Source organism: Strix uralensis, chromosome 2 (assembly GCF_047716275.1).
Source record: "Strix uralensis isolate ZFMK-TIS-50842 chromosome 2, bStrUra1, whole genome shotgun sequence".
NCBI lineage: Eukaryota > Metazoa > Chordata > Aves > Strigiformes > Strigidae > Strix > Strix uralensis.
The window spans coordinates 184,639-208,711 of NC_133973.1; the positions used below are offsets into that span (position 1 = coordinate 184,639).

The 24,073-nt window shown below is 39.6% G+C and overlaps 3 protein-coding genes across 9 annotated transcripts in view; 1 reads left to right on the forward strand and 2 right to left on the reverse strand.

Annotated features, from left to right (window-relative positions):
- TBC1D23 (TBC1 domain family member 23) overlaps positions 1–17,103 on the reverse strand; it is a 36,516-nt gene extending 19,413 nt beyond the window's left edge. For 2 of the 4 annotated variants that reach the window (XM_074851849.1, XM_074851832.1), the window contains exons 1-7: positions 17,013–17,073; positions 9,529–9,659; positions 8,683–8,794; positions 8,341–8,446; positions 5,368–5,572; positions 2,345–2,468; positions 91–215 (exon numbers count right to left, since the gene is read on the reverse strand). In XM_074851849.1, the coding sequence (XP_074707950.1) occupies positions 91–215; positions 2,345–2,468; positions 5,368–5,572; positions 8,341–8,446; positions 8,683–8,794; positions 9,529–9,575 (719 nt within the window). In that variant the 5' untranslated portion in view covers positions 9,576–9,659; positions 17,013–17,073. Of the gene's footprint in view, positions 1–90; positions 216–2,344; positions 2,469–5,367; positions 5,573–8,340; positions 8,447–8,682; positions 8,795–9,528; positions 9,660–17,012 lie in introns of all 4 variants that reach the window. The other 2 variants (XM_074851856.1, XM_074851841.1) reach the window with 1 other exon arrangement.
- A 1,590-nt stretch (positions 17,104–18,693) lies between these two features.
- The window catches only part of CMSS1 (cms1 ribosomal small subunit homolog), a 247,877-nt gene continuing 242,497 nt past the window's right edge, over positions 18,694–24,073 (forward strand). Inside the window, exon 1 of the mRNA XM_074851983.1 lies at positions 18,694–18,787. The gene's annotated coding sequence lies outside the window, so the exon portion shown is untranslated. The remainder of the gene's footprint in view (positions 18,788–24,073) is intronic.
- Positions 20,482–24,073, reverse strand: part of FILIP1L (filamin A interacting protein 1 like) — a 213,601-nt gene continuing 210,009 nt past the window's right edge. For 3 of the 4 annotated variants that reach the window (XM_074851902.1, XM_074851892.1, XM_074851921.1), the window contains one exon: positions 20,482–22,905. In XM_074851902.1, coding sequence (XP_074708003.1) covers positions 22,815–22,905 — 91 coding nt within the window. In that variant the 3' untranslated portion in view covers positions 20,482–22,814. The remainder of the gene's footprint in view (positions 22,906–24,073) is intronic. The other variant, XM_074851911.1, reaches the window with a different exon arrangement.

A 24,073-nucleotide genomic window follows, 5' to 3' on the forward strand; every position in this document is an offset into this window, starting at 1 on the left:
ATAGATTAAATCAGTAAAACCAAAATGAAACAGAAATGGATTAAAACTGTGTCAGCAAGGAGTGTCTAAAAGAATTAACTATACACTTACTTTGCATTGACAAGGATGATTAACATTAAGAAATAAATAAAGAATGGATCTGCTTGTTGTAGATATCCATCCCATATTGCCTGAGTGACTTCAGCTGAACAGTAATATGAGAAGAGGCTTCCAAGCTAAAAATTTGGAAAACAGTGTGAGAAAAAGCAATAACCAGGAACAATCTTATCAGGATAATGTTTTTAACAGAGATACAAGATATCTAAAAGAAAATAAAATCAACAACGTTATGTTAAAACATACATTTGCACCACGTACTGAAGGATGGTTCTACCCTCAAAAACGATTTTTATGGAACCTGCAGTAATACTACAGATTCTCTGTGAATAAATACTCCTAGTGTGAAGGCAAACTCAGCTGTACGTTGTCAGCCTTGCAAATTCAACCAGAGGCAACAGTCAGGCTGGAATACTGCCTAGCTCATTGCCACTGCTAAATACCAATTATACCAACGTGACAACAAGAGGATATATTTACTCAACTAGCTTAACAAATAGGACTTTGAAAGGATCCTGTAAACAACATTCTTTTTATTTTTCACAGTAGAACCAAGCTAATTGAACATGGTTGCACATGTGTTTGTCAATGCCACTTACTTAACATTACCTGATGATGCTTTATGGCTGAGTAATTAAACATTTGCAAACAATAGAAAATTTTCATTACCACTTAACAAACCATTTGCCTGTTCCCACATTCTCTTTTAAAGATACACCCACTCTGATACGCAAAGTTCAAAGCGCATAGAAGGTAGGAACTTCTTTTCATACATGCCAGATAATATTGGCAATCACACCTAACCTAAATGCACACCAGCTGGCTTCCCTGGGGGCTCACTACATTTGCCGATGCATGCAAATTCTGTATCAACAGAGCTACAGCTTTCAAAAGCTTAAGATCTGTTTTTAAACGCTATCATGGAATATTTCAGCATTTCCTAGTATACTTTTGTAACAAAAGGTAAGATGATCTATCCACTTCTAAATCCAACGCAATGAAGACAAAATGTCCCTGAATGAGACAATGACAGGTCTCTGAACGATGCTTCTGTATTTCTACACGTTAAAACTCCTTGTTTCATCTGTCAAAAAACTTAGTCTGTATGGAGGAGTTTTAATGTAATCTCATAATATGAGGCTCAAGATTTTTTTTTCTAAGATTGTACACCAGAAAGCATGACATTGAGGACTGCCAGCTCACTTCCCTACCTCCTTTCAAAGGGAAGATTATTTCCTAATGAATCACTAAACTTATAAGAAACTTCAAAAAAGTCTGTATTTACTAAGGAAGATTATATATGAAAAAAAACGAGATTCAGTAGTAAAAAAAGACCTGATTCCTCTTTTGAAGGCTGATGACTGGCAAAAGGCAGATTTTAAGAATATGGAAATTCTTTCTGGACACATTTTTATATTAAAATTGGTAGCAGCCTAAAAAAAAAAATCATCTTAAAAAACCCAAAACAAATAAAGACCTCACAGTTTAATCATACATTTCAGTCTTATTTAACTGAAAGTACACAGAGTTACAAAAACTTTTACAAAGCCAATGGGTATGAAAGAAGAGCCTAGAAGAGTTCATGGGTCATAAAGTCTTCTTTACCAATTTACAGACTTTGCCTCTGCAAGCACCGTATCATGATTTTATACTGCATATACTAAGTAGCACCAAAACATGAGAATTTTGCTGCTTTATGTTGTAGTCCTGCTACACAAACTTTGTAAAAAAAATATGATTGAGGTGTCTTTGTAACCACCCCAACTTGAGGCAGTTTTCACCTTTTCTTGAAGAGCTGTAAAATATATTTGCCTAAATTCTAAAAGGCATAGCACTGTATGAGGCAGCCAAATATATCTGTTAGCATGGAGGTTTTTAAAACAATTAAATTTAAGAGACCCACGAGGCTGATGTTTATCCTTATCTACAACCATACAGCTACCCACTATAAAAATCATGGCTTCTTACTTTTTGAGTATGTTAAGTTGCTCCCATTCTTACTATTCTAAGTAGTTCCTAACATCAGTGGCTCAATTAACATCCAGTACAACAGAAATGTGAGCTTAACAAAATTTCATACTTTATGTTAAACAACCAAAACCAAAAAGCCCCCACTATATTAAAACATGCAATTTATTCAATATATTAAGTTCCAATTTCTTGTACTACTCTTCCATAAACTGGCAACATGTACTTAAATTTTAACAAATTTATTTTTCATTATGTTTCCCTACTTTCACTTTATTACCCAGTTGAGTGCATATGAGTCTGGAGTCATCTTCTTAGTATCAAGAAAGGAGCAGAGTTCAGGCTCATGGTACTGAAGAAGCAGTCTAAATAGATGAAATGGTCTTCCTTTCATAAAACAATCCCTAAAAAGTAGCAGTGAAAATAATCATAAACCCCCTCGTAATATTCCAGTTGTCACACTAACAGTAGCAATTCTTTATTAGTTGTGATTATGTAATTTCCTATATTGTTCTTTTAATTCACAAGGACTGATCATGAAGTCAATTTGCCTCAAGAGTTAAAAAAAAACAACAAAAGAAACAAAACAACAAAAACCCCACAAACACTGAAAACCCCACTATAATAATAAAGCAGGAGAGAGAACAAAATATTGTCAATACTTGATAAGAGTATATAATACAGAAGTATTTAAAACAGATTTAAATATCAAAACAAGGTTAGCATGGTATCAATGTTGTTAACTAAAAACAGAATAAAAAAAAATATAAATAATTTTAATATGGCAGCCAAAGGAAGTTTAATAGATATTTCACACATGAATAACAATTAAATGTCAATTCATCAAGCAGGAAATAAAGGAGTATTTAAAAATGAAGAAACAGTTGTTTAAAGACATTAGAAACTTAACGTAGATCTCCAAACACAATTACCAGCCTAACCTTCTTAAACAAGGGTATGTCTATGGTGCTGAAATAGAAACATTCACAGCAGATTATATGTGGGGATTCTTTTTTGAAATTATCACAAGAACTCTGACTTCCCATTAACAGGACAAAAACAATGAAAAGAAAAAATTCATTTAATGAATTTAGCATAAGAACTAGACTTGCAAATTACTTGGTTTGAATGGTTAATATGGTCAATTACTCCAGTCAGTCAGTCATTCTTTACCACCGTTTAACATTAGGAGTGGATATATAACCAAAAATAACTTTAAAAAGAATCCTTCCACATTCCTACTGACAGTCAACCATCTTGTTCACACATTTTTCTTAACTGCTTTGCTCAGTAATTTTTTACTTTTGGTACGTATTGTAGGAATCAACCCTTAATAAACACCCAGTTTAAAATAAAAACCTCACAGAAAAAACCAAGAACAGCCACGCCAAAAACCCCACTTATCAAGAACTGTGAATTCCTGTACCTAGCCATTACTTCCTAGGCTAGAAGCCCCATTGAGGCAGCAGGCTCAGCCATTGGAAAGACTGGTAAAACAAAAAGCAAAGCAAAAACAATTTAAAAAAGGTAGCTAAATAGAAATAAATTGCCCTGGAAACTAACCTACATTTTACTTTAGCAGAGATGTGGTGGTGTTTTGTTTTTTAACAAAAAAACCCCATGGAAGCTATTTTCTACCCTCTGTCAGAGGTAATATTGATGAAATGTAAGCAGATATAATGCACTGTCCTCACGTGGTCCCTGGGATGAGACACACTTCCACTACCCACTTGCAGCTTTTAAATCAGCTTACTACCTTACAAGCTCTCACACAAATCACTCTCCACTCAACTGTCTGAGATGGTGTTTTCTTCTACTTAAGGCCCAAACAAAAAATACTAATGACCTGGGACTTCCATATTAACTGTTTGTTGATTTTGTATAATTCAGAAAACTCACCATTCTAGAGGAAAGGCAGTAGGAAGAGAAGGATAGGTATCCACAGAATACTTTATACTAAAAAGCCTTGAGAGTAACAGTGCTTCCAAGGAAAAAATAGCAAAACCACCCTCATCTAAAATAGCCTATTACTTCCCCCCCCCCCCCCATTCTTCCTTTGGCTTGCTAGAGATGCTCTTTCAAAAAAATCCAAGATATAATAAGGTCCAACAGATTATGCTTTATATTTCCCTCATCTGTTGTCAACATTTTGTTAGAATAAATTCCCAATAAATACTTTGCGATAGTTACAGAACATGAGAAAATGTGAATAAAAACTGTACGCTTTAAAAAACAAAATAGCAAAAAGTTAAGAAAAAACCCCTTTAAAATAGTAATGATGGTCCAGCAGTCAAATTTCAAATTGAGACCAAACTGACCTAAGTGGAGATTTGCAAGTCTACTATAAATTGTCTTTCACTCTCCTGTTGGAAAACAAAAAAAACCCCAAAAACCAGTCTACATCTCATTGAAACACTGCCTGGGTTCTTAGAGAGAAACTCAAATAGTAGACACTCCGAAAGCTTTCTATGGCTGAAAGTACAAGAGTTCTGTGACCATAATGCCACTATTCCCAAACAGTTCGCAGAGCCCAACAGTACCTTAAACCAGAGATGGACAAAAGCTGAGTCAAGTGACAGACCAATAAATGTTTCCTGCCACAACACCAGACCTGCACTTTTCATATTATGGGTACACGTCCAGTAGCTGGGCCAGAATCTCCTCTCCAGAGGATCAAAGATCTTTAATTACAGACTATCCATATATTATTTCACAAGGTCTTAATCAGAAGACCCTGTAGCCTCTCTGGAGTGTCATGGTGCTACTCCAACATAAATAAAACATTATTTTAGTGAGAGGATCTATATAACATCATGAAAAGCTCCAATTTATTTTTTATTAAAAAAAAATATAACAACTTAAAAAAAAAATTTCAGTCCCAGCTGTAGAATACAGGGAAAATATCAACTACTTCTTAAGAGTTTTTGCGACTAATTAGTGCTTATGAAATACTTTGAAGTGACAAGAAGTGCTTTAAGATATCGAAAATGCTAGGAAAGGAAGAAAAAATGCTTTCACATAACATAGGTGAATTAGATAGTTCCTAAACAAATATTACATGAAATGAAAGTTGTTCTCTAAAAGGCACATAGAGTCTGCTAACTCATTATGACTTAAACCAACTCAATCATCTCCCGGACTTCAAACCAACAAGTATTGAAAAATGTTTCAATTTATTATCACATGAAGGAATCTGACAACTTTGCTACAAACAGTGCTACTCTAGCCAAAACCAACATCCTTCCAGAGAATACTTTTAATGCCAATAAAAATAGTACACAGGCAAAAGAAAGAGAATTTTACCTTGGAATGAATTTATTCATGATAGCATAAAAGCAGTTGTACAAATCGCTGCGTGGCAAACGAAGATGCACCAGAGGTCTGAGTAGATGTATCCAGCCGAGGCAAGAACTGTACTTAACATTGCGTGATTTACAATAAAACGTAATAACAGACTCAATATCCAGAAGTAACACTGACTTCTCCTCTTCTGGCACTGGCAACTGGTCTGAAATAGTCAGAGCAATATAAACCGTAATAATGGCCCTTCAAAGAAATTGAATGAGATTATTTCTTAGCACAATTGCACCAATAGGGACTGCTCGGGGAAAAAAAAAAAAGGCAACAAACCCAGACAAACAAGAAACCTAGCAGTTTGGATTAAATGCTTACAGAAAGGCATCCAAAAAGGCATCAAAATACAAGTGGTTTTATAACCCCAGTAGGATAAAGGCATTTAAATATCATTTATATATCGCAACAACAGGATGAAAGAAGTTGGGTTTTTCCAGGATCTATACAAAACAAAGAGGTAGATTCTTTTAATGCACAGAATGCCCCTCTTCCATTCCTATTGGATGTGCTCAGCACATAACTTCTGCTCAACTCTACAACAAATTCATTTCAACTTCAACACAATGCATACCTCCAATTCCTCAAAAGCCCACTGACATGCAAATTTACAAAAAACAGTGGTTCGAAATCAGCTAGGCTTACAGCCTTAAATTTTAATGTTAACATAAAAATCACACTTTTAATCTCTACTACAAAGTAATTTTCCTAGCAGTAGTTTAAATTTAGGGTCGTTAGGGTAACTATAAAAAGAGAAATTATTTGATTACTTGCAACTACAGCTGGCTTTTGATTTCATTTTGGTACTGTTGCTAATCAGAAGATGCACTAACCATGAACATATAATCTTTTACATAATGTAGTTAATTGTTTCAAATTCTTACAAATGTTGTAAGGTGCTGAAAAGTAAACATGACCCCTACTTTATGCCAGACTAATTCTGAATCCGTAATTCGTATTATTGCATTTGGATGAAAATTGGCACCAAAAAAAAGGGTACAAAACCAGTTCTGTAATTAAGGTAGCAAACTAAACACTTCTTAAAGACTTGTCATTGAGTTGGATACAGACACAAAGCTTCGGTTTTCATTAGTTCCAAAGCATCTCTCTGCATAGACTCTTACGTAAAAGGCTGACAACACGTCAGAAAAAGCACTGGCATCTGCCTCACTGGAGGCAATGAATCTCTAAGACATACTGAAATACGTCAGTCCTGTACCCCAAATTATGTCTTCCCTCATGTGATGACATAACTACTTAGCTTACTTACAGTTAAACATACTGGTATTTATTATACAGACCATAGTGAAACCACACTTTTGTGTCAGTTCATACAATTTTCACTTCAATATTAAACACCTCTTGAGTTTTTTAAATGAGAAATCTAATATTAGATACATTATGAATTATATATTTCAGGAACAAATTTGTTTTAATGCACTCAGGTTATGTCAATTTTACTATAGCTAAACTGACTTACAGTAAAAGAAAGAATAACCATGCTATGGCCAGGATGGGGGGATGAGATGCCTACGCACTACATTAATCCAGTGGCAGTAAATTTCTGGCTCAAACTTTTCCCCCTCAATTACAAGCAGGCCATGAGCCTCATTACTGTTAATAAAGTTTTTATTACATAAGTCTTTAATTCTTTCCCCAAAGTCAGTCAATATTTGGCATTTCCTTTCCTCTACCTCTCAGGAAAATAAAATCGTACATAAAACTCAAATGCCATCCAAAGATTTACTTTCCCTCTGGAGACTACTTGCTTTGTTAAAACATTGAAGTAGAGAGATTTAATCCAACCCAAAACTGAAACCTCTACATAACCTTCATTCTGAACTAACTTTACATTTATTACTTTAATCAGTTTAATATTGTTATGTATTACAAAATATTTGCCAGTAAAGACAGAAGGAGAACTAACAGACATTGAAGTGCTTATTTTTATATGTTATGAATACTAATTGGGATGTTTTGTCATCTTCCTGAAAGGTCACGGTGATTAGATAACACAGTGGAAATTTCTCCCCCTTTTCCTTTAGAAGGCAGAGAAGGAAAATAAGGCCTACTACATTCTAGAGCTAGAAAATGTAGAACTACATTTTAAAAGCAGGAGGTATGTATGCACTCAATAACTCCATTCTCTCCCTTAACTTTCAATTGTGCAAGAATAAATTAAAGCATGACAGGTAATAAAAAAGAAGATTCTTTTATTGATGACATAAGAAGAAGTATCCTAATTTATGAGTTCGCACTGACTCTATCATCTGATCACTGGTAATAATGCTACTGCATGGTGTTAGGGATTTGGCCATTTTTGTGATGAGCTGCCAACCAGATCCTGTTGCAATGTTGCAGCTCATTACAGAAATACTGGGGTATTATTTTCCACTGTCCTGACAGCGTCTTGCTTTCACACATACAACCTTTCATTTTTGTTGAAAATGCTATTAAAAAAATACCTTTCTTCAAAACAGTCTCTAAAGTCCAAAAATGTTTAATACATTTCTTCTCTTAAAGGTTATATGCATTTTGGTGCTACATCAGCTTTTCAGATTAAGAATCAGTCATTAGACAATTAAAAAGTTGAAGGACACTCTAGAAAGAGTTTAAAAGATGGAGCTTGGAAAAAAATTACAATTTGGTCAATTCCTGAAGCTTTTCTGATCATGCAAACTATCATTTACAAGCTAATACTTTCAACTTCCATGACGTCACTCATCCCAGAGTCATGAGTACAGATAAGATACTACTGTTTTCTTACAATTTCTTACTGATTTTCTCTGCGCTCTCATCTTCCTCCTCAAAGTCTCCTCCAACATGTAAACATCATCCAGGTTATTTAATTCAAATAACAAAGACCTAAGACAACTGAGAATACACTGGTTTTCACATGGGTGATTTAAATGTAATTGAACTTACCAATGAGCTCTTGGCAATCCTTATGAATTATGCTCTGTTCAGGTAGGTCTAAAGAGCCATCCCAGGATGCCAGGCTGTCCCCCTTTCCTACAACATTAAGTGCAATCTGAAAACAAAAACGGAAAACTCTCTAAACATTTCGGTGTCCTTTTGTAGTTACCCAATTCCTGAACTCAGTTATTTAACTCAAGGGGAATACTTTAAAACTGAATCAGCATACATGCATATTAAAATTCCAATACTACATTTCTTCTGCAGAGATGCCTGGTTATTAAATAATTTGCCTCAAAATCAAACACAACTTCAAGTATTTCCTGCTCCTTGATATAAGCTCTTATTTACCTTCCAGACTTTGGCCCTCAGATCAGTAGGCAATTGCCTTCCTTGAATGATGTTTCTCACAGTTTCAAGATCACAGCCTCCTTCCTCTAGAGCGTCTGCAAGATCTTTTTCCCTACAATAATGATATGTAATATGTTTATTAGAAAGGAATTACAGTATTTTTCAATGTTTATTAAATAGATGTAGACTGGCGTCTACGATCAGGCAAAACCCACACATACACAGAAGTATATTATAAGACAATTTGGCAATTACTAAAAATAAATATTTGAAAAATACTATTTATTCCCTTATTTTTAAGGCTGCTTGTTCAATTTCTAATTACATTCAATTTACATACAAGAAACAAGTAAATTTGGGACATTTTTGGTTTGTTTTTATGGAGTGGCAATGTTGCAAAATGTATCCTAAAAATGCAAATTTAGTTGTAGCTTACAACTTAAGAGAAACATAGCAAATTTTCACACACACACAATGCATTCAAAGCAAACATTGCACCTAAATTAGATGGTGGAGTTCTTTTAAATAAAATATTAGATGACCTAGAAAACAGAAAACTTATTTCAAAGGTTTAGAAGAGTCAGCTTTTAACTCCATCTTTCCCTGAAATGGGAAAGGACCTTTTAGTCAAACTCAGATTTACTTAACTATAAAGTCCTAGTACTGTAAATGTGGACATGTGCACACGACTGAATTAAAGCATACAAAAATGTTAATTATAGTGTAGAAAGTAGCAAAATACACAAATTCACAAGACAAACAGTACCAACATTTGAGTTGCCATAGTGAAACAACAGCAGTTCGTAAGCCTTATAGATAAGAAGGTACGCATTCAGAAAGGATTACTTTACAATCTCTCTGATAGCTTCTGCAGACTGTTTCAACGGTTCCATGCTGTCAATAATGAGAGAACCACATCTGATGATTTCAGGAATTTCAGTATCATGTAGCAGAGCAGTGGCAAAACACCAGGTTCACTGGAAAAATAGCAACGGCAGTGATACATAGGTCCTGTAGGCAAAACTTCCCCCTTACTGTATCCTCTTAACTGTTCTCTACTAGCTTAAGAAAGGCTTTGCTTCCCATACCTGAGGAGTTAAACACACATCCAGGAGGTTTAGAGCCAGAGCAAAACACAGAACATGATTGTTTATCCAGGACAGATACTAAAGTATGAGGATAGATTCCTTGTGAGTAACACATCTATTTATACACATGGAGTAACAGATGTTCAAGTGTTATCTGTACGTAACGTGGAGTAATTGAGAATTATACTATGGAGTCAATTCCAAATACCCACAGAAAAAGAATGTCAGCTGTTGCGCTCTTGTCTACTTCTTTAATTTGCATATATCTACAACTAACTTCTTGATATAAAGGTTCTCAAGTTTGGTCTCCTGAAAGCTTAAGACACACATTTCTGATTTTCTAAAGTTCATTCTTTTTGGTAAACAGATTAAAATCTCGATCCTGTAAGAATGCATGCATATACTTAACAATAAGCAACAAGCTAGCCTTACTTAAGACTTCTCAAAGTATTTACAAGTTGGAAGAATAAGCATTTTCCTTGCATTGTATCAGCCACTTTCTTTACCAGTACTTTTTGGTAGCACTTTAAATCATATTTCAAACATACAGTGGGGCACAACTAACAGTCTGTTTTCTTCAAGTAATTTTGCAAATTTGGATGAAAAAAAGCACAGTTTACAAAGAGACTGACTTGTCTTATTTTCTTATATTTTTAGTATTACCCCCCCACCCCCAGCCCACTTATTATAGAACTACAGGCTAGACAGGTGACTACCCCCTTCCTGAGACAGAAATGGGCAGGGGAACACCCAAGCACACTTGCACTTCCATCACCTATCCTATTGTCCCAGTACATAATGATCAATGCTGGAAAAGTTAAACCACCAAATCAGTTCACCCTGAATAAAAATCAAGTATTTCCAGGCCATATACACAAAGATACCTGGCACTCAGCAGAACTGCACGAACTCTGGGATGATCTAACTTCAACAGAAGCCAACATAAATATCGGCTGAAGAGAGCTAGATGCTCTTAGATATATTGCAGGTTTCCACACATACTATGTACAACAAACAGACTAGAGTGCAACAGCTAGGCCTTGAATTATAGCACACAAAATACTGTTAGTTGCTACAAATATTATTCAACTATTAAACAGGCACGTGAAAATGAATGCAACAGCTTGTATGCACATTGTATTTCAAGTGGAAAGGTCTTAAACTGCAATACTTAAACCGGGTTTCTATGTCCTCCAAAGAAAGTTATTTGGAAAAAAAAAAAGGAAAGTTAATTTAATATATGCAAAACAACACTTAAAAACACATCTACACAAGTTACAAAAAACACACCTACCAAAGAATGTTTCACAGATCCACGAATAACAATTCTATCAGTTACCAGTACCTAATACTCACAGCTTAAAAAGCTGTACATGGGTTACCACAAAGATAAACTTTAACGTTATCAGCAAATGTTTGCTTCCTCTGTTTGTTTGATAATATATTACTAGTTGCAAAATCTTTTCACTAAGTACTGTCATCCACACTTTGTACACTGTAAATATGACAGGCAAGTCCTGGCTTTACTACCTCACCTTAAAAAGCAAGAAACTGATACGCCCATCTGTCCCATGAAGAGATATGATGCATTGCCAACACTGAGTTAAATGAAATAACAGCAGGGGAAAAAATGCATTATTCTACTGTGATTCAATTAGCTACTCTTTTCCTCCATCAACTCCCAAGATGGCTCAGAAGCTAGACGTAAGGACTTTTCAAAGGTCAAGAAAATTATTTTCTAATAAGTATTCTATTCAGGCTAACTTGCAAAGTACAAAGCATGAAAGTTTAACACACACCCACCAGCTGCATTTTACCTTGTATCAGTCAGTGCTGTGCTACAAATATTCCAGTAAACTGCTAGTTTATTTATTTATTTTAGCTAGGACTGAAAGGGGCTACAGGAAAGGGGGAAGGGACTCTTGGTCAGGGAGTGTAGGGATAGGACAAGGGGTCATGGTTTTAAACTGACAGAGGGGAGATTTAGATTAGATATAAGGAAGAAATTCTTCCCTGTGAGGGTGGTGAGGCCCTGGCACAGGCTGCCCAGAGAAGCTGTGGCTGCCCCCTCCCTGGAAGGGTTCAAGGCCAGGTTGGACGGGGCTTTGGGCAACCTGGGCTAGTGGAAGATGTGTCTGCCCATGGCAGGGGGTTGGGACTGGATGGTCTTTAAGGTCCCTTCCAACCCAACCCATTCCATGATTCTGTGATACTGTTCAAAATGCCATAGCACACAATGTTGCTATTAGCGTATCTGGAAAGAAGTTCCACACTTAGAGAAGGATCTCTGAAATTCATGCCAGTCTGGTGATATATTATAATCAATAGGCAACTACCTTCACAGCCATTCAACATAGCTTTTTCTTTTTATTTTTTTAGCTAAAACACTGTATGTGAGAAAAAGCTGGAGGCAATAAAAATTGATCAACTGTTGGGAATTCAGTTTCAGCCACTTTTTTTTACAGTGTTATTTAATTTATTTATATATGACTGATGTACTTGGTAATAATCACTTATAAATACTACTGAAGGGATTAAAAATTGCGGGGATGTGAAGAGCAGGGAAAAGATGGTAGGAGGTGTTTCAATAAACTATAGATACATAGGAAAATATGTATAGCATTAAGAAAACTATAACCAATCAGTATATTACAATGCCTGCTGAAGTCCATTACATCTGCTCGTTTGTTAGCTCCAAAGACACATCCTTTTGAGCTGCTTCCTTCAAATCGAAGTACATTCATTTGAAAAAAATGCTTCAAAAGTTTAAAGCTTTAATTTCTGATGTGCGCACTTGTAATACTAATTTATTATTTTCACAGCCCTGCAGTTATCTTCTACATGTACCAAATTCATTATCTAAAATGCACTTATCAGCCCAAAACAAGGTGATGGCTTTTTCCATATACACTGAATCTACTACCGCACACCTGCCTGTTAAAGATATTACTCAGTGGCCTAAACGAGGGTTAAATACTCGCACTTGGGTTATACCACTTACCAAACTGCTTCCCACATTCTGACCACTGATCTGATGTTGGCATAACACTTGAAAAGCTTCTTTGATTATTTATTCCCACACTCAAGTGACCCATTCATCGTAACTGCTCGTGATATGCTCTAATAGGCCACCCCCACTTCCACTGTAAGAAGCAGAATTTCTTAAACACCTTCACACATGATTCCTGTTTTCCCTAAACCAGAAGCAAGGCTGCTACCAGCTGACCCTTACCACGAGTATCATCAGTTTTAGTTTCTACAAAGTCGTCACCTCCCAGGACATCAAACACATCCAGTCTGCAAGTTCTCTTGTATTTCTGATAACTGTAGCATGCAGGCACACATATCATAATGCTGCTACCACAATTATGAGGGCTGACTGCACGCACCCATGGTAGTACCAAATTGGACTAATTTATTTGAATATATTTTCACTATTTTTGTTACTAAGGTTGAACTACATTTTAAGCAAAGTACTTAACTTGAAAAAGCTCACACCAGCATACAGGTTTATAACACGCAGTAATTGCAAACAAGATTTACTTAAAAGAAAACTGGGCAAGTGAATAGGGCTCAAGTCAATGGATAATATCAGTTTATTTTTATAGTCGTCATTCTACCTTCCCACGACAAAGAACATAGCTTCCCACCACAGAGAACTATCTATACAACAGCTTCCCCCCCATACACTTTTATATAATCTAGTCACTCTGGTTCCTACTTTTAATTTAGGATTCTCCTGACTACCAGAAAAAAGCCTCAACAAGAGCTATATTAAATCAGAAGTAATGAGTGTTTGTCTTCTATTGAAAAAAACGAAAAATCAATCCTTCACATTTACTTCAAAATATCCACTGTATTCAGAACACCATTGAATATTATTTTTTTCCCAGTGTAATTCTGGAGAAAAACATTAATTCCCTGACATTTTTACCTCTATTTTTGTCTCAGGTGTGTTAATTTCACACTTAACTGCAGAGGATTTTTCTGCTTGTGTGCTTTCATCATGGCTTCAAGCACTAATAAACCAGATTCTGAGCACAGAAAAACTATATAAGTACTAGTTTTGTCACCCTGTTTTCTGAAGCAGTTGAAGCGTCTTTCAGGACCCATGAGATGAATTATTCCAATCAAAGTTAAATGCACAGCAACAATTCCACCTGTGGTTACAGTTATATTTAGATAGTTCAGGTCTTAACTTTCAAAGTATAGATCTTAAAATAAAAAATACTACTTGATCAAGTTCCCTGAAGCTTGGTTATTAAACAAACATTCACAAAAAGATTTTAGAAATTGATTTATAACTGTTTATATATTTTTCTGTTAGAGAACCTTAACATGAAAAATTAAGTCCAAAATCATTTATTTTCCTGATAAATGAAGAAAAAACTGTAACTTCCAATTACAAACATTTTAACCAGTAAAAGTCCAGCTTGCTTGTGTCTATACATTCTATTGACTAGATGTATTGATTAAAATTATGGTTAAAATTATCAAGCAGATAAAAAAAGAAATTAAGATTTTACTGCACAGCTTGAAAGCAGCCTGCCTTCTTTGTGTTTCCCAGCATTCTTAGCTTTGGACACAAATATGTCTTCCAGTATCAAACACTGCCAGCAATTTCTCAAATTAATTTTTGAGAATATGCCAAATAGTTAAAAAGAAATATTTAATAAGGTCTGACAGATTTTTCTCATTTTTAAATCAAAACTGTTGATAAACTTCCTGTATTTACTTAAGAAGAAGCTGACAATCTCATATTTCAGTAACTCTATACTTAAGTTTGGTGGGAACGTGGTGTTGGAGTGGGTTTTTTGGTTTTTGGGTATTTGATTTTTTTTTTTCCTAATTGTATTGTAGAGAGGCAAATTTCCCTGTTTTTTGTTAAACAAAACACCAAGCAATCAGTACAGATGTTTAGGGGCTTAAGTGATCATTAGTTTGTGCCGGCCCCTGCCCCCCGCCTTACACCAGCACTGCATGTCCAGTTGACACAGGAAAAATTAAAAGGGCATTTTATATTAACAAGCATCTCTAGATTCTACACACTCAAGGTGCTGTCACAGTCTCTGAACACAAAATTACATCTGCCTTTGAATTCCCCCAAAGAACTGAATAGAGGACAAGGAATCAGCACTGCTGGTTTGTTCCCAACACAGTTCAGGTGTACATACGCATCATTTCATGTTTCACCTGTTTTTTTTTAAAACATAAAATGTTACTGCACAGTCCCATATATTTCAAAACTATGCTAATGTAGTAACTTACACCAAAAAGCTCATTTGAAAGATACATATTAGAAAAACAACTGTTCAACATCATTCAGATATGTGTACAACAGTTTAAATCAATAAATGAAAAAAAATATTTCACTGAAACTGGCTTAAAAAAAATCCCAAAACACAACAAAAAACCCAAACAACAAAACCAAAAAGCCATGTGAAGTTTCTGAACAAGCAATAAGGAATACAACTTTCTGTAATCCACAGGGTACAGATCTAGTAACAGGATGTGTTTTGGCACGTTATAATGTAGCATTTAAGCATAAAACTCTTGAAATGTTCCCATAAGGACTTACAAAATCTCTTCTAACGAATGCCTTCAAGTTTGCCTTTTCTAGTAGTAAGAGCACATCAAATTTACTGTAGTTACATTTTGAAGCTGCCAGTCAGAATGGCAATAATGCAAGCTGTGCCTTGAAATGTCTGGAAACCGCACTTGTGCCTTGCTCTTAACAGAAATTTTAGCAATCTGTTGTGATCTGGATGACTGTAATTTTCTTTCAACATTAGTAATGCAGGAGATTTGAAGTATTTTCTCAGACATACTTCAACATGGTCCTTATTCAATGTCCAGGATTGTATTTCAAAGGATCAAGACCACACTGTCCATGACACTGACCTCAACTTCGTAATTATAAGTCCCAACAGTCAGGTTTAGAAAAAATGTTTACGCAACACTGTACCTACAGGAAGTGCTTCATAAGTTTTAAAGCTCTAACTAAAAGCAAAAAAAGGCTAAAAAACTACACCATTTTTATTTGCTAGCACGTGATACTTAGTTGTTTTATCCAAGAGCTGTATTTGTAGAACCAACCTAGACAAAGAGCAGATACCAGCTACATCTGCACGTGTGTCAATTGTGGCTTCTTTACAGGCAGATACCTGAACACAAAGCAGGGTGAGCCAAGTTAGAACGAAACTTTGAATCCACCACACAAAATAAAGCCTAGAAGTGAAACCACCAGGTCATAAAAAGCACATCTGTAAGATGATTGTTTGAAAAGCGTGTACGTGGAAAGGACAAAGAGCAAAGCTGTGGCACAGAACCACAGGAAGAAAAGAAGTCACATGCAATGCAGGAGTGCAAAGAGCAAAACAAAGCGAAGATGCACAGGAATAGAGACAGGGGTGCAGTAAGAATAGCTTCAGTGTTTAAACACAATGTTTATTTAAGCCTCAGCAGTCTTAAGTGAATACACATGCAATAAATCCTAAAATCACATCACTGTTACCATCAAAATGATCCTATACACGCTCCACAAATAGTCTCTATTCTTGTCCTAGTGGTTCACTGTGAAATCCATTATAAATAATAGCTGCACTAGAAGAGGGTGGCGAGCAAAATCATTTAGAAAACAAACCAGGACCTGTTGTTGTCATCTGTGCTCGAGCAGGTACCCACAAAAAGGAGAAGCTGAACTGAACAAAGCAACTCCTCTGCAGACAGAGAGGCGCACACGCCGAGCAGCTCCGAGCGCATCTTAAAGCATTAAAGGCATTTTAAACCGGAGCCACCGCCTCGCCCCAGGCTGGGCACGGCCAAAGGCCGCCCCGTCCCGACCTTGTTTTGACGGCGGTGCTTCCCCTTTCGGGGCCCGGGAACTGCCGCCCGCCCGCAGCTCTTGGCCCCGGGGCTCGCCCCAGGCTCCCACCGCGCTGGGGCCGGCCGGAGGAGCGGGGGCTGCCCCCGGCCGGGGAACTGCCCCAGCCCCCCGCGCCCACCAGAAGCCCCGGGCGCCCCGGCCCCTTCCCGACCGCGAGGAGCGGCCTCAGCCCTGCACCGCGCCCCGAGTGCGGCAGGGCCCAGGGAAGGGGGGCGAGGGGGAAGCGGCGACCTGCGGGGGGTTTCGGCCCCTCTCACCTACCGACTTCTCCTCTCGCCCCTCCTCCCCCTCAGCCCCGCTGCGGAGAGGAGAGGGAGGGGAGCGGGACGCAAAGCACCGACACCCCCGTAACTCACCAGCTGCTCGGTGGCGGCGGCGCCTCTTCCCCTTCCGCCATAGCTGTTGACGTGCCCCCGCGCTCGGCCGTAAAGCGCGCTTGGGCCGTGTGTGGTGTAGTGGGTTTTTTTTTTCTTTTTTCCGACATCCCTCCTGCCTACGCGCCAGCTCCCGTCCCCGCCTCCCCCGTGATGTCGTGAAGTGAGGGCGCCGACCGTAAAGCGCGGAAGCCTGGCACGGGATGGGGCGGTGCCTGCGTGAGGAGAAAAGGCGGGTCCCGGGCGGGCTCTAGCGCTGCCGCCGCCGCGCCCTCACGGCGTCCAGCTCAGACAGTGCCGGGCTTGCCGCGGGGTCTGAGCGGATCGTCGGCGGTGCCTGCGGGGAGGCTGCGGTGAGGGGGCTCTCCCCCGGGGGCGGGAGCTGCCCCCGCCGTGGGCCGGGCCCGGCCGCGCCCACAGGGCCTCCCCCGTCAGGCAGCCGGCGGTTGGCGCCCGCGTTTTCCCGCCCTGAGCGAGAGCGGCCCCTCAGCGCCCCGAGGAGGCGGCGGCCGCCTTGTGGGGCGGGCCGGCCCTCGGCCGCGGAGTGGGGCTCTGGCAGGAGGACTAGATGATCTTGAAGGTCCTTTCCAACCTAGATGATTCTGTGGGAGAGGCGCTGGTGCTGCGCGGAGCTCCCCGCAGGCTGGGCACGGGGGAAGGGCCCTACCGCCGCCTCAGGGCACCGGCAGCGGCAGGTGCCGCCTTCAAGAAGCATTCGTATTCGGTTTACCCGGCAGGGAAGCCATTCCGTGAAAAACCTGAATATCTGCGGTTTTCGTAAAGGTGAACTGCTTTGCTGTTTATAGGTTTGATTATTAAATGACTTGCCCTACAGTCAGCATTGTGACAGGCTATATATACTCCACCGGTCAGGGAGAATGCACAAGCTTTACCCAGAGGGTTCTCTCTTTCCAACGGCCAGAAATCACCGGGTAATGTTCATTAGTAACCCTGGCAGAACAACGCTGAAGGTCTCGATCACGCACGTTCCTTACCCACCTTACACCCTCAAAGGGAAAAAAAAAAAAAAAAAAAGTCCAGACAAATGTCTCAATTTATACGTGGAATAACATCGCCACCTTGTGATCCGTTCGTGTCCTTACACGGGTCTGTTTTATTTCCACAGCTCGCCTCGGGGTGTGCTCCAGTACGTCAGTGCCCGGACTTTAGGCGGGATTGCTCCTGTGGAGAGAGAACGCTCGCTTAATTTACGGGATCCATTCCCAAAGAGTCAAGAACGTTCATTCAAAGCTAAGACACATTTTCACGTATGTATTAGTTTCTTAGAAAAGATTGTATGAATAATCAAGAAAGTAGGTATTTTACAGCATCAAACGGTATTCAGGCAATTAAAAAAAGAGAGAATTTTGTGAAGGAGAGGGTAATTTTTTTAGTTTCTTCCCTCTTTTTCCCGCTTCATCTATATTTTTCGCTAAAAAAAACCCCAACAACAAAATCAGCCAACAACTCCCTGCACGCATTTTAAAGACTACTTTTATTACTAAGGAAATTTAGGGGAAGAGTTTTGTAAAATGCCCAAGAGCACGGTTTTCCTCCTGGCAGCGCGCGGACCCCCAGCGGCGCCGCCCGAGGGCCGGGCGGGCGGTGCCAGTGCGCAGGCGCGGCCCCGGGGCGGAGCCAGGCGCGGGCCGCGCGCGCCGCCCCGCCCTCCCCGCGTGGCGCTGGCGGCAGCAACATGGGGGACACGCTGGAGGAGCCGTGGTGGGAGACCCCCTCCGGGGCGGGCGATAGTCCAGGTACTCTCTCCTGGCCCTCACGCTGGGCTTGAAGTAGTCTTCCGGAGGGCCAGCCCCCTCCTCCCCGGCCCTCCTTCTTCCTTTTCATTTTTTTTCACTTCCCAGCCCCCCGCCTTTCCCTTCTTTGCTTTTAATTTACTTCTCCTGGCTTCCCTCTCTCGTTTGCATTTTATTCCTGTGCCTGCTTTCCCCTGCTTGCTACCGATGGCGGTTTTGCTTGTAAACAAAATCTCCGCAGCCAGGTGAGGTCTAATCTCTGACCCTTCAGGTTCGGGGTAGTTAGGAGATAGAGGAGGAAGCGGCAAACGAAAATATCAGTAGTTAAGTAACAACACGAACCCACTCAACAAAAATACATCTAAGCGAATTTTTAAAGGAGGGGGGGGGGGGGGGGAGAGGAAGAAAACCGCTTGCTTTGAGTTCAGAGCTCCGCTGTCCCCTGCATTTATTTAGCTTTGAACTGTGTTTGTTTCCAAATCGAGTTTCATCGATGAAAGGATGTTGCATGATGTGTGTTGTTTGCCGTTACCTACGTGAAGTTACTTACAGTTCTGAAAGGCCTTGGAAACAGTAAATCCATAGCAGAGCCTTTGGAGGGAAGAATACCTGTGGTGTTTGTAAAGCATCACCCATGTGCTCACCCCCTTGCCATGTGTTACTGTAAAAACGCTGGAGTTAAACAGCTTTTCTCCAGCCGTTGCTCTTTGGAGTATGGTACTATGGCTGATTTGTCTCTTTTTCCTGATGATTATAGTATCTGGCTCCTATACTTGGCTTCTTTTCAATGTGTCTTAAAGCACTTTACAGCCTGTGGTTGCATCTGTAGTGTTGAGATTTAGTGTGAAAATTTAGGTAGATGTAGACAGCTAAAATGACTTTAAGACTTTATAGTGCCCTATTTTACTGCTTTTGTTGTGTTGTTTTTTTTAAATTTATTTTTATTAATGTAAAATTGGTAAGAGTTGAGAGTTATTGGGAGTTATCTGCATCTCTGGGAAGACTCCCTATCTTCCAGTGTCTTGACAGTGGTTGCTTATTTCCTGTGAAAAGGTACTTGGAGAATAGTTTGAGAGGGACCAATATAAAAATTGTATATATGTAATAAAGAGGGATCACAAGCCCCAATAAGACTCCTGAGCATTCCAGTTTTATTTTTAGTCTCATGTAAGTTCCTTAAGCAGTTCCAGTTCCCATGGTAAATGCTGTTTATTAGGAATTTCTCATTCAGGAGTCATAAATATCTTAAGAGCCTACCTACACGTTCTGCCAACCAGAGGTTTCATTTGGGGTGGATGGTAAGCTGATTTATGTAATGTTGGCAGCTTTCCTTTAGAAACTGGATACAAAGTGGGACTTGGATGATAAACTTTGACATAATGGATAAAACTTTGAGATGAGACTGTGACAACTCTTCCAGTTAAGTAAAACTCCTTGGGATTTTTGCAATTGCGCTGTTGAGCTACTACAATAATTCAGGTGGGAAGTAACCTCTGGAGGTGTCTAATCCAGCCCAGTGCTAAAAGCATTATATGCCCTTTACTCCAAGAACATTCTTTGAGTGTGTTACGAGTAATGATTACAGGTGAGTGTTGTGCAAGCCGGGTACTTTGCTGTCCGTATCCCACCTTTGTAAACTTGTTGGCAGGTTCTTTATGTGGAGCCTGTTGTTGTATTAAGTTGACACAAGCCATCAGTAAAGTAAGAAGGACATCTGTTACTTTTATTTTATGTAGCTATTTTTCACGTACAACAGATGTAAAATCAAAGGTTAATTTGTACCACATCTTACGGATACTGTAGAACGCTTTAAAATCGGTTGGCATGAAATAGGAAGTCAGGCTTTACAATGTAAGCAGCAATACAAGAAAAAATAGTTGCCAATTAGCAAGCACTTTTGACAGCTGTGAACAAGTTTATTTCTGTGAAACATTGTTTTGTTAAAAAACATGTTTACTATCTAACTTAATTAGCTGACCTATTTTAAAAAATCATCTCTACCACAACTGTAGGTGCCAAGCAGAAAAATTCTAAGTGTACTGTACTTTTTAAATACTGGTCTTTTGCCAAGTCTTTTAAGACTAGCTCTAGAATAAGTCCTGACCAATGGAATAGCCTTCCTAATAACTCAGTCCTCAAAAGTGTCTTAGGTTTTAGCACCTTGTAGTTAGAAGAGGCTAGTTTCAAGATGAAGTGTATGAAAGATGTTCAGACTCACTTCAAGGGTATGAAAACACAAAATATATATCCTAGTATATGGATATAAAAATAATTCTTAATTTGCTTTTGGCCACATCATTGGTCATCAGTATTTTAGAATCCATATTAAAGATTAAAGCTAGTTACTCTCACTTTGAGATGTGAATGTTTACCCTGGTGGTTTGTAGATGTAAAAAACCCCAAAACAACCTGACAAAAAAAAAACCAAAACAACGCTGGAGGGATTAGCCATCAGTTTACCTTGTCACATGACACAATCTAAAAAATCTTGCCCAATAACTTTTTCAACAAACCTTTAACTTTGAGAGGAGATTTGTGGAGAGAATGGTTAGGGATTATTGTCTGCTTATCAGTGTTATTTAGTGTTACACGTGTGCCAAGTCATTTAACTGCAGGGCTTCCTCCCCTCCGTTTTTCCAGTTGATGTCACAACGATGTCCAGTTTTGAATATGATTTTTATATTGCGTTCAGAACTATAAGGGAGAGGATAAGGAATACTAAGGAGTTTGTTTAGTATTGGTAGAAGACACCAACTTTTTCCTCTTCTCTCCATGAACAGAAAAAGCACTTCTCACAGCACTATGAACGTCCGTATCTCGCCAGTAGCCAGCATGCCACATCTCCCCAGCAGTTCGAGGGAGAGGGATCGACTTCTATTTTCCAGAAATTCTTCCAGTTTCCTCCTTTTATGTTACCACTCCTTGTCTTTCATTCTCCATGCTTTCTTTGAGTCCCTTAATCCTGTAAGAATGTAGCATTCCTGTTTGTCGGTTTGTTTAGATCCTTAAGTAAGAGTCTGTTGGGCCATGTCCCTCCTAGGCAGAAATTAATTGTGTTATCCCAAGCAAGACAAGAGCAAAAACCAGGGAAACTATTCTATATCAGCAGTACACATAGGTGAGAAGTATAATATGGTACCACGGAGGATGATTTAACCGTACCTGGGTTTGTTGTGGGCTCTAAAGGATTCTATTGTGGGAATTCTTTTGCCAGAGGTTTTCTTTCTTTTCTGTAGACTGGCAATAAACGGTGCCAAATAGCATCAATTTGTTATACGCGATTTGCAACTGCTGGGAAGTGGACTGTTCATTGTATCACATTCAGTGGGAGTTCTGTTGCTTGATCGGAGCTGAGATCTGTCGGCGGACTTGTGCATGGAGAAGTTTGTATCTTCTACCTATTTTTTTTTTCTCATCCATGAATTGCTGTCCCTTCTGATGAAACTTGTTCTTATACTGGAGATCTCTCTGATAAGCATGCCAAGCTGGCAGCTGCTTTCTGAAAGTTGTGTTTCTTTGCATTTACATGCACTCATTCTGCAAGTTGCAGAACTTACAATGGTGTGCTTCTGTGAACTTTATTTGGATCTGAGCCTATATGACATGGAGCCTTGGAACTTTATAGTTATCTGCAGATTTAGTGAATAAAATTTGAAGCCTTTTCTTTTTAATATGGAAGAGTCATTCTTTAATTTCTGCATTTTGACACAAGTGTGTCTTGTAGGACACAAGCTGAAATAATTTTTCAGTAGGCTGATCTTTTAAACTTTTCTTTTTTTCAAGTACTTCTAGAGAATTTCTTGTGGAGCTGTTGAGGGAGGCATAGGTTTCTGTTGTGGGATTGCAAAAATAGTCACGGAGCAGTGCTAATGTGTTGTACTGTCACAGTGGCTAAGTTAAACTTTCAGCTGTGAAACAAAAGGGAAAAAATCGTGTAACTGAGTGCATCAAAATCTCTCCTTGCTTCAGCAAAAGGATTGCGATTTTGGCTATGGCACTGATCACTGCCAGCTTTTGCTTTATTTGGGAATTAGGATTTGGCAGTTCTTAAAGAAAGACCTATGTGAAAGGAGTTTTCCCACAAATTATCAGTTGAGCCATTTAGACTGTTGGAATGCACTCTGTTAGGGGAAGAAGAATGAGGGAGATGTTAACACCAGGGAAATCAATTCATTTTTATATTTTAAAACAGTAACTCGTTAGTTGGTATTTACAGGATTCCTATGGGGGGTTTCTTGCAGTAACAGTGTCTTGTTAGTTTTAAGTTTCTAAAGTGGAACAGTGAGAAATTTTTTGTCAGAGCAACAATCACTATTTTTCAGAAAATTGAAAACAACAAACCTGGAGTCTCTTCTAATGTTTTGATTTTTTTGGTGCGTTGGCTGAAAGGAAACTTTGAGGGGATCGAGTGCACCCTCAGTAAATTTGCAGATGACACCAAGTTGGGTGGGAGTGTTGATCTGCTCGAGGGTAGGGAGGCTCTGCAGAGAGATCTGGACAGGCTGGAGCGATGGGCTGAGGCCAACTGGGGGAGTTTCAATAAGGCCAAATGCCAGGTTCTGCACTTGGGCCACAACAACCCCCAGCAGCGCTACAGGCTTGGGGAGGAGTGGCTGGAGAGCTGCCAGTCAGAGAGGGACCTGGGGGGGGTGACTGACAGCCGGCTGAACAGGAGCCAGCAGTGTGCCCAGGTGGCCAAGAAGGCCAGTGGTATCCTGGCTTGTATCAGCAACAGTGTGGCCAGCAGGGACAGGGAAGGGATCTTACCCCTGGACTCGGCACTGGTGAGGCCGCCCCTCGATGAGTGGGTTCAGTTTTGGGCCCCTCACTCCAAAAAGGCCATTGAATGACTCGAGTGTGTCCAGAGAAGGGCAACGGAGCTGGTGCAGGGTCTGGAGCACAGGTCTGATGGGGAGCGGCTGAGGGAACTGGGGGGGTTTAGTCTGGAGAAGAGGAGGCTGAGGGGAGACCTCATGGCCCTCTACAACTCCCTGAAAGGAGGGTGCAGAGAGGGGGGATGAGTCTCCTGAGCCAAGGACCCAGCGCCAGGACAAGAGGGAATGGCCTCAAGCTGCACCAGGGCAGGGTCAGACTGGCTCTTAGGAAGTATTTCTTTGCAGAAGGGGTTGTTGGGCGTTGGAATGGGCTGCCCAGGGCAGGGGGGGAGTCCCCATCCCTGGAGGGGTTGAAGAGTCGGGTTGACCCAGCGCTGAGGGATCTGGTGGAGTTGGGAACTGTTAATGTTGGGTTGATGGTTGGACTGGATGATCTTCAATGTCTTTTCCAACC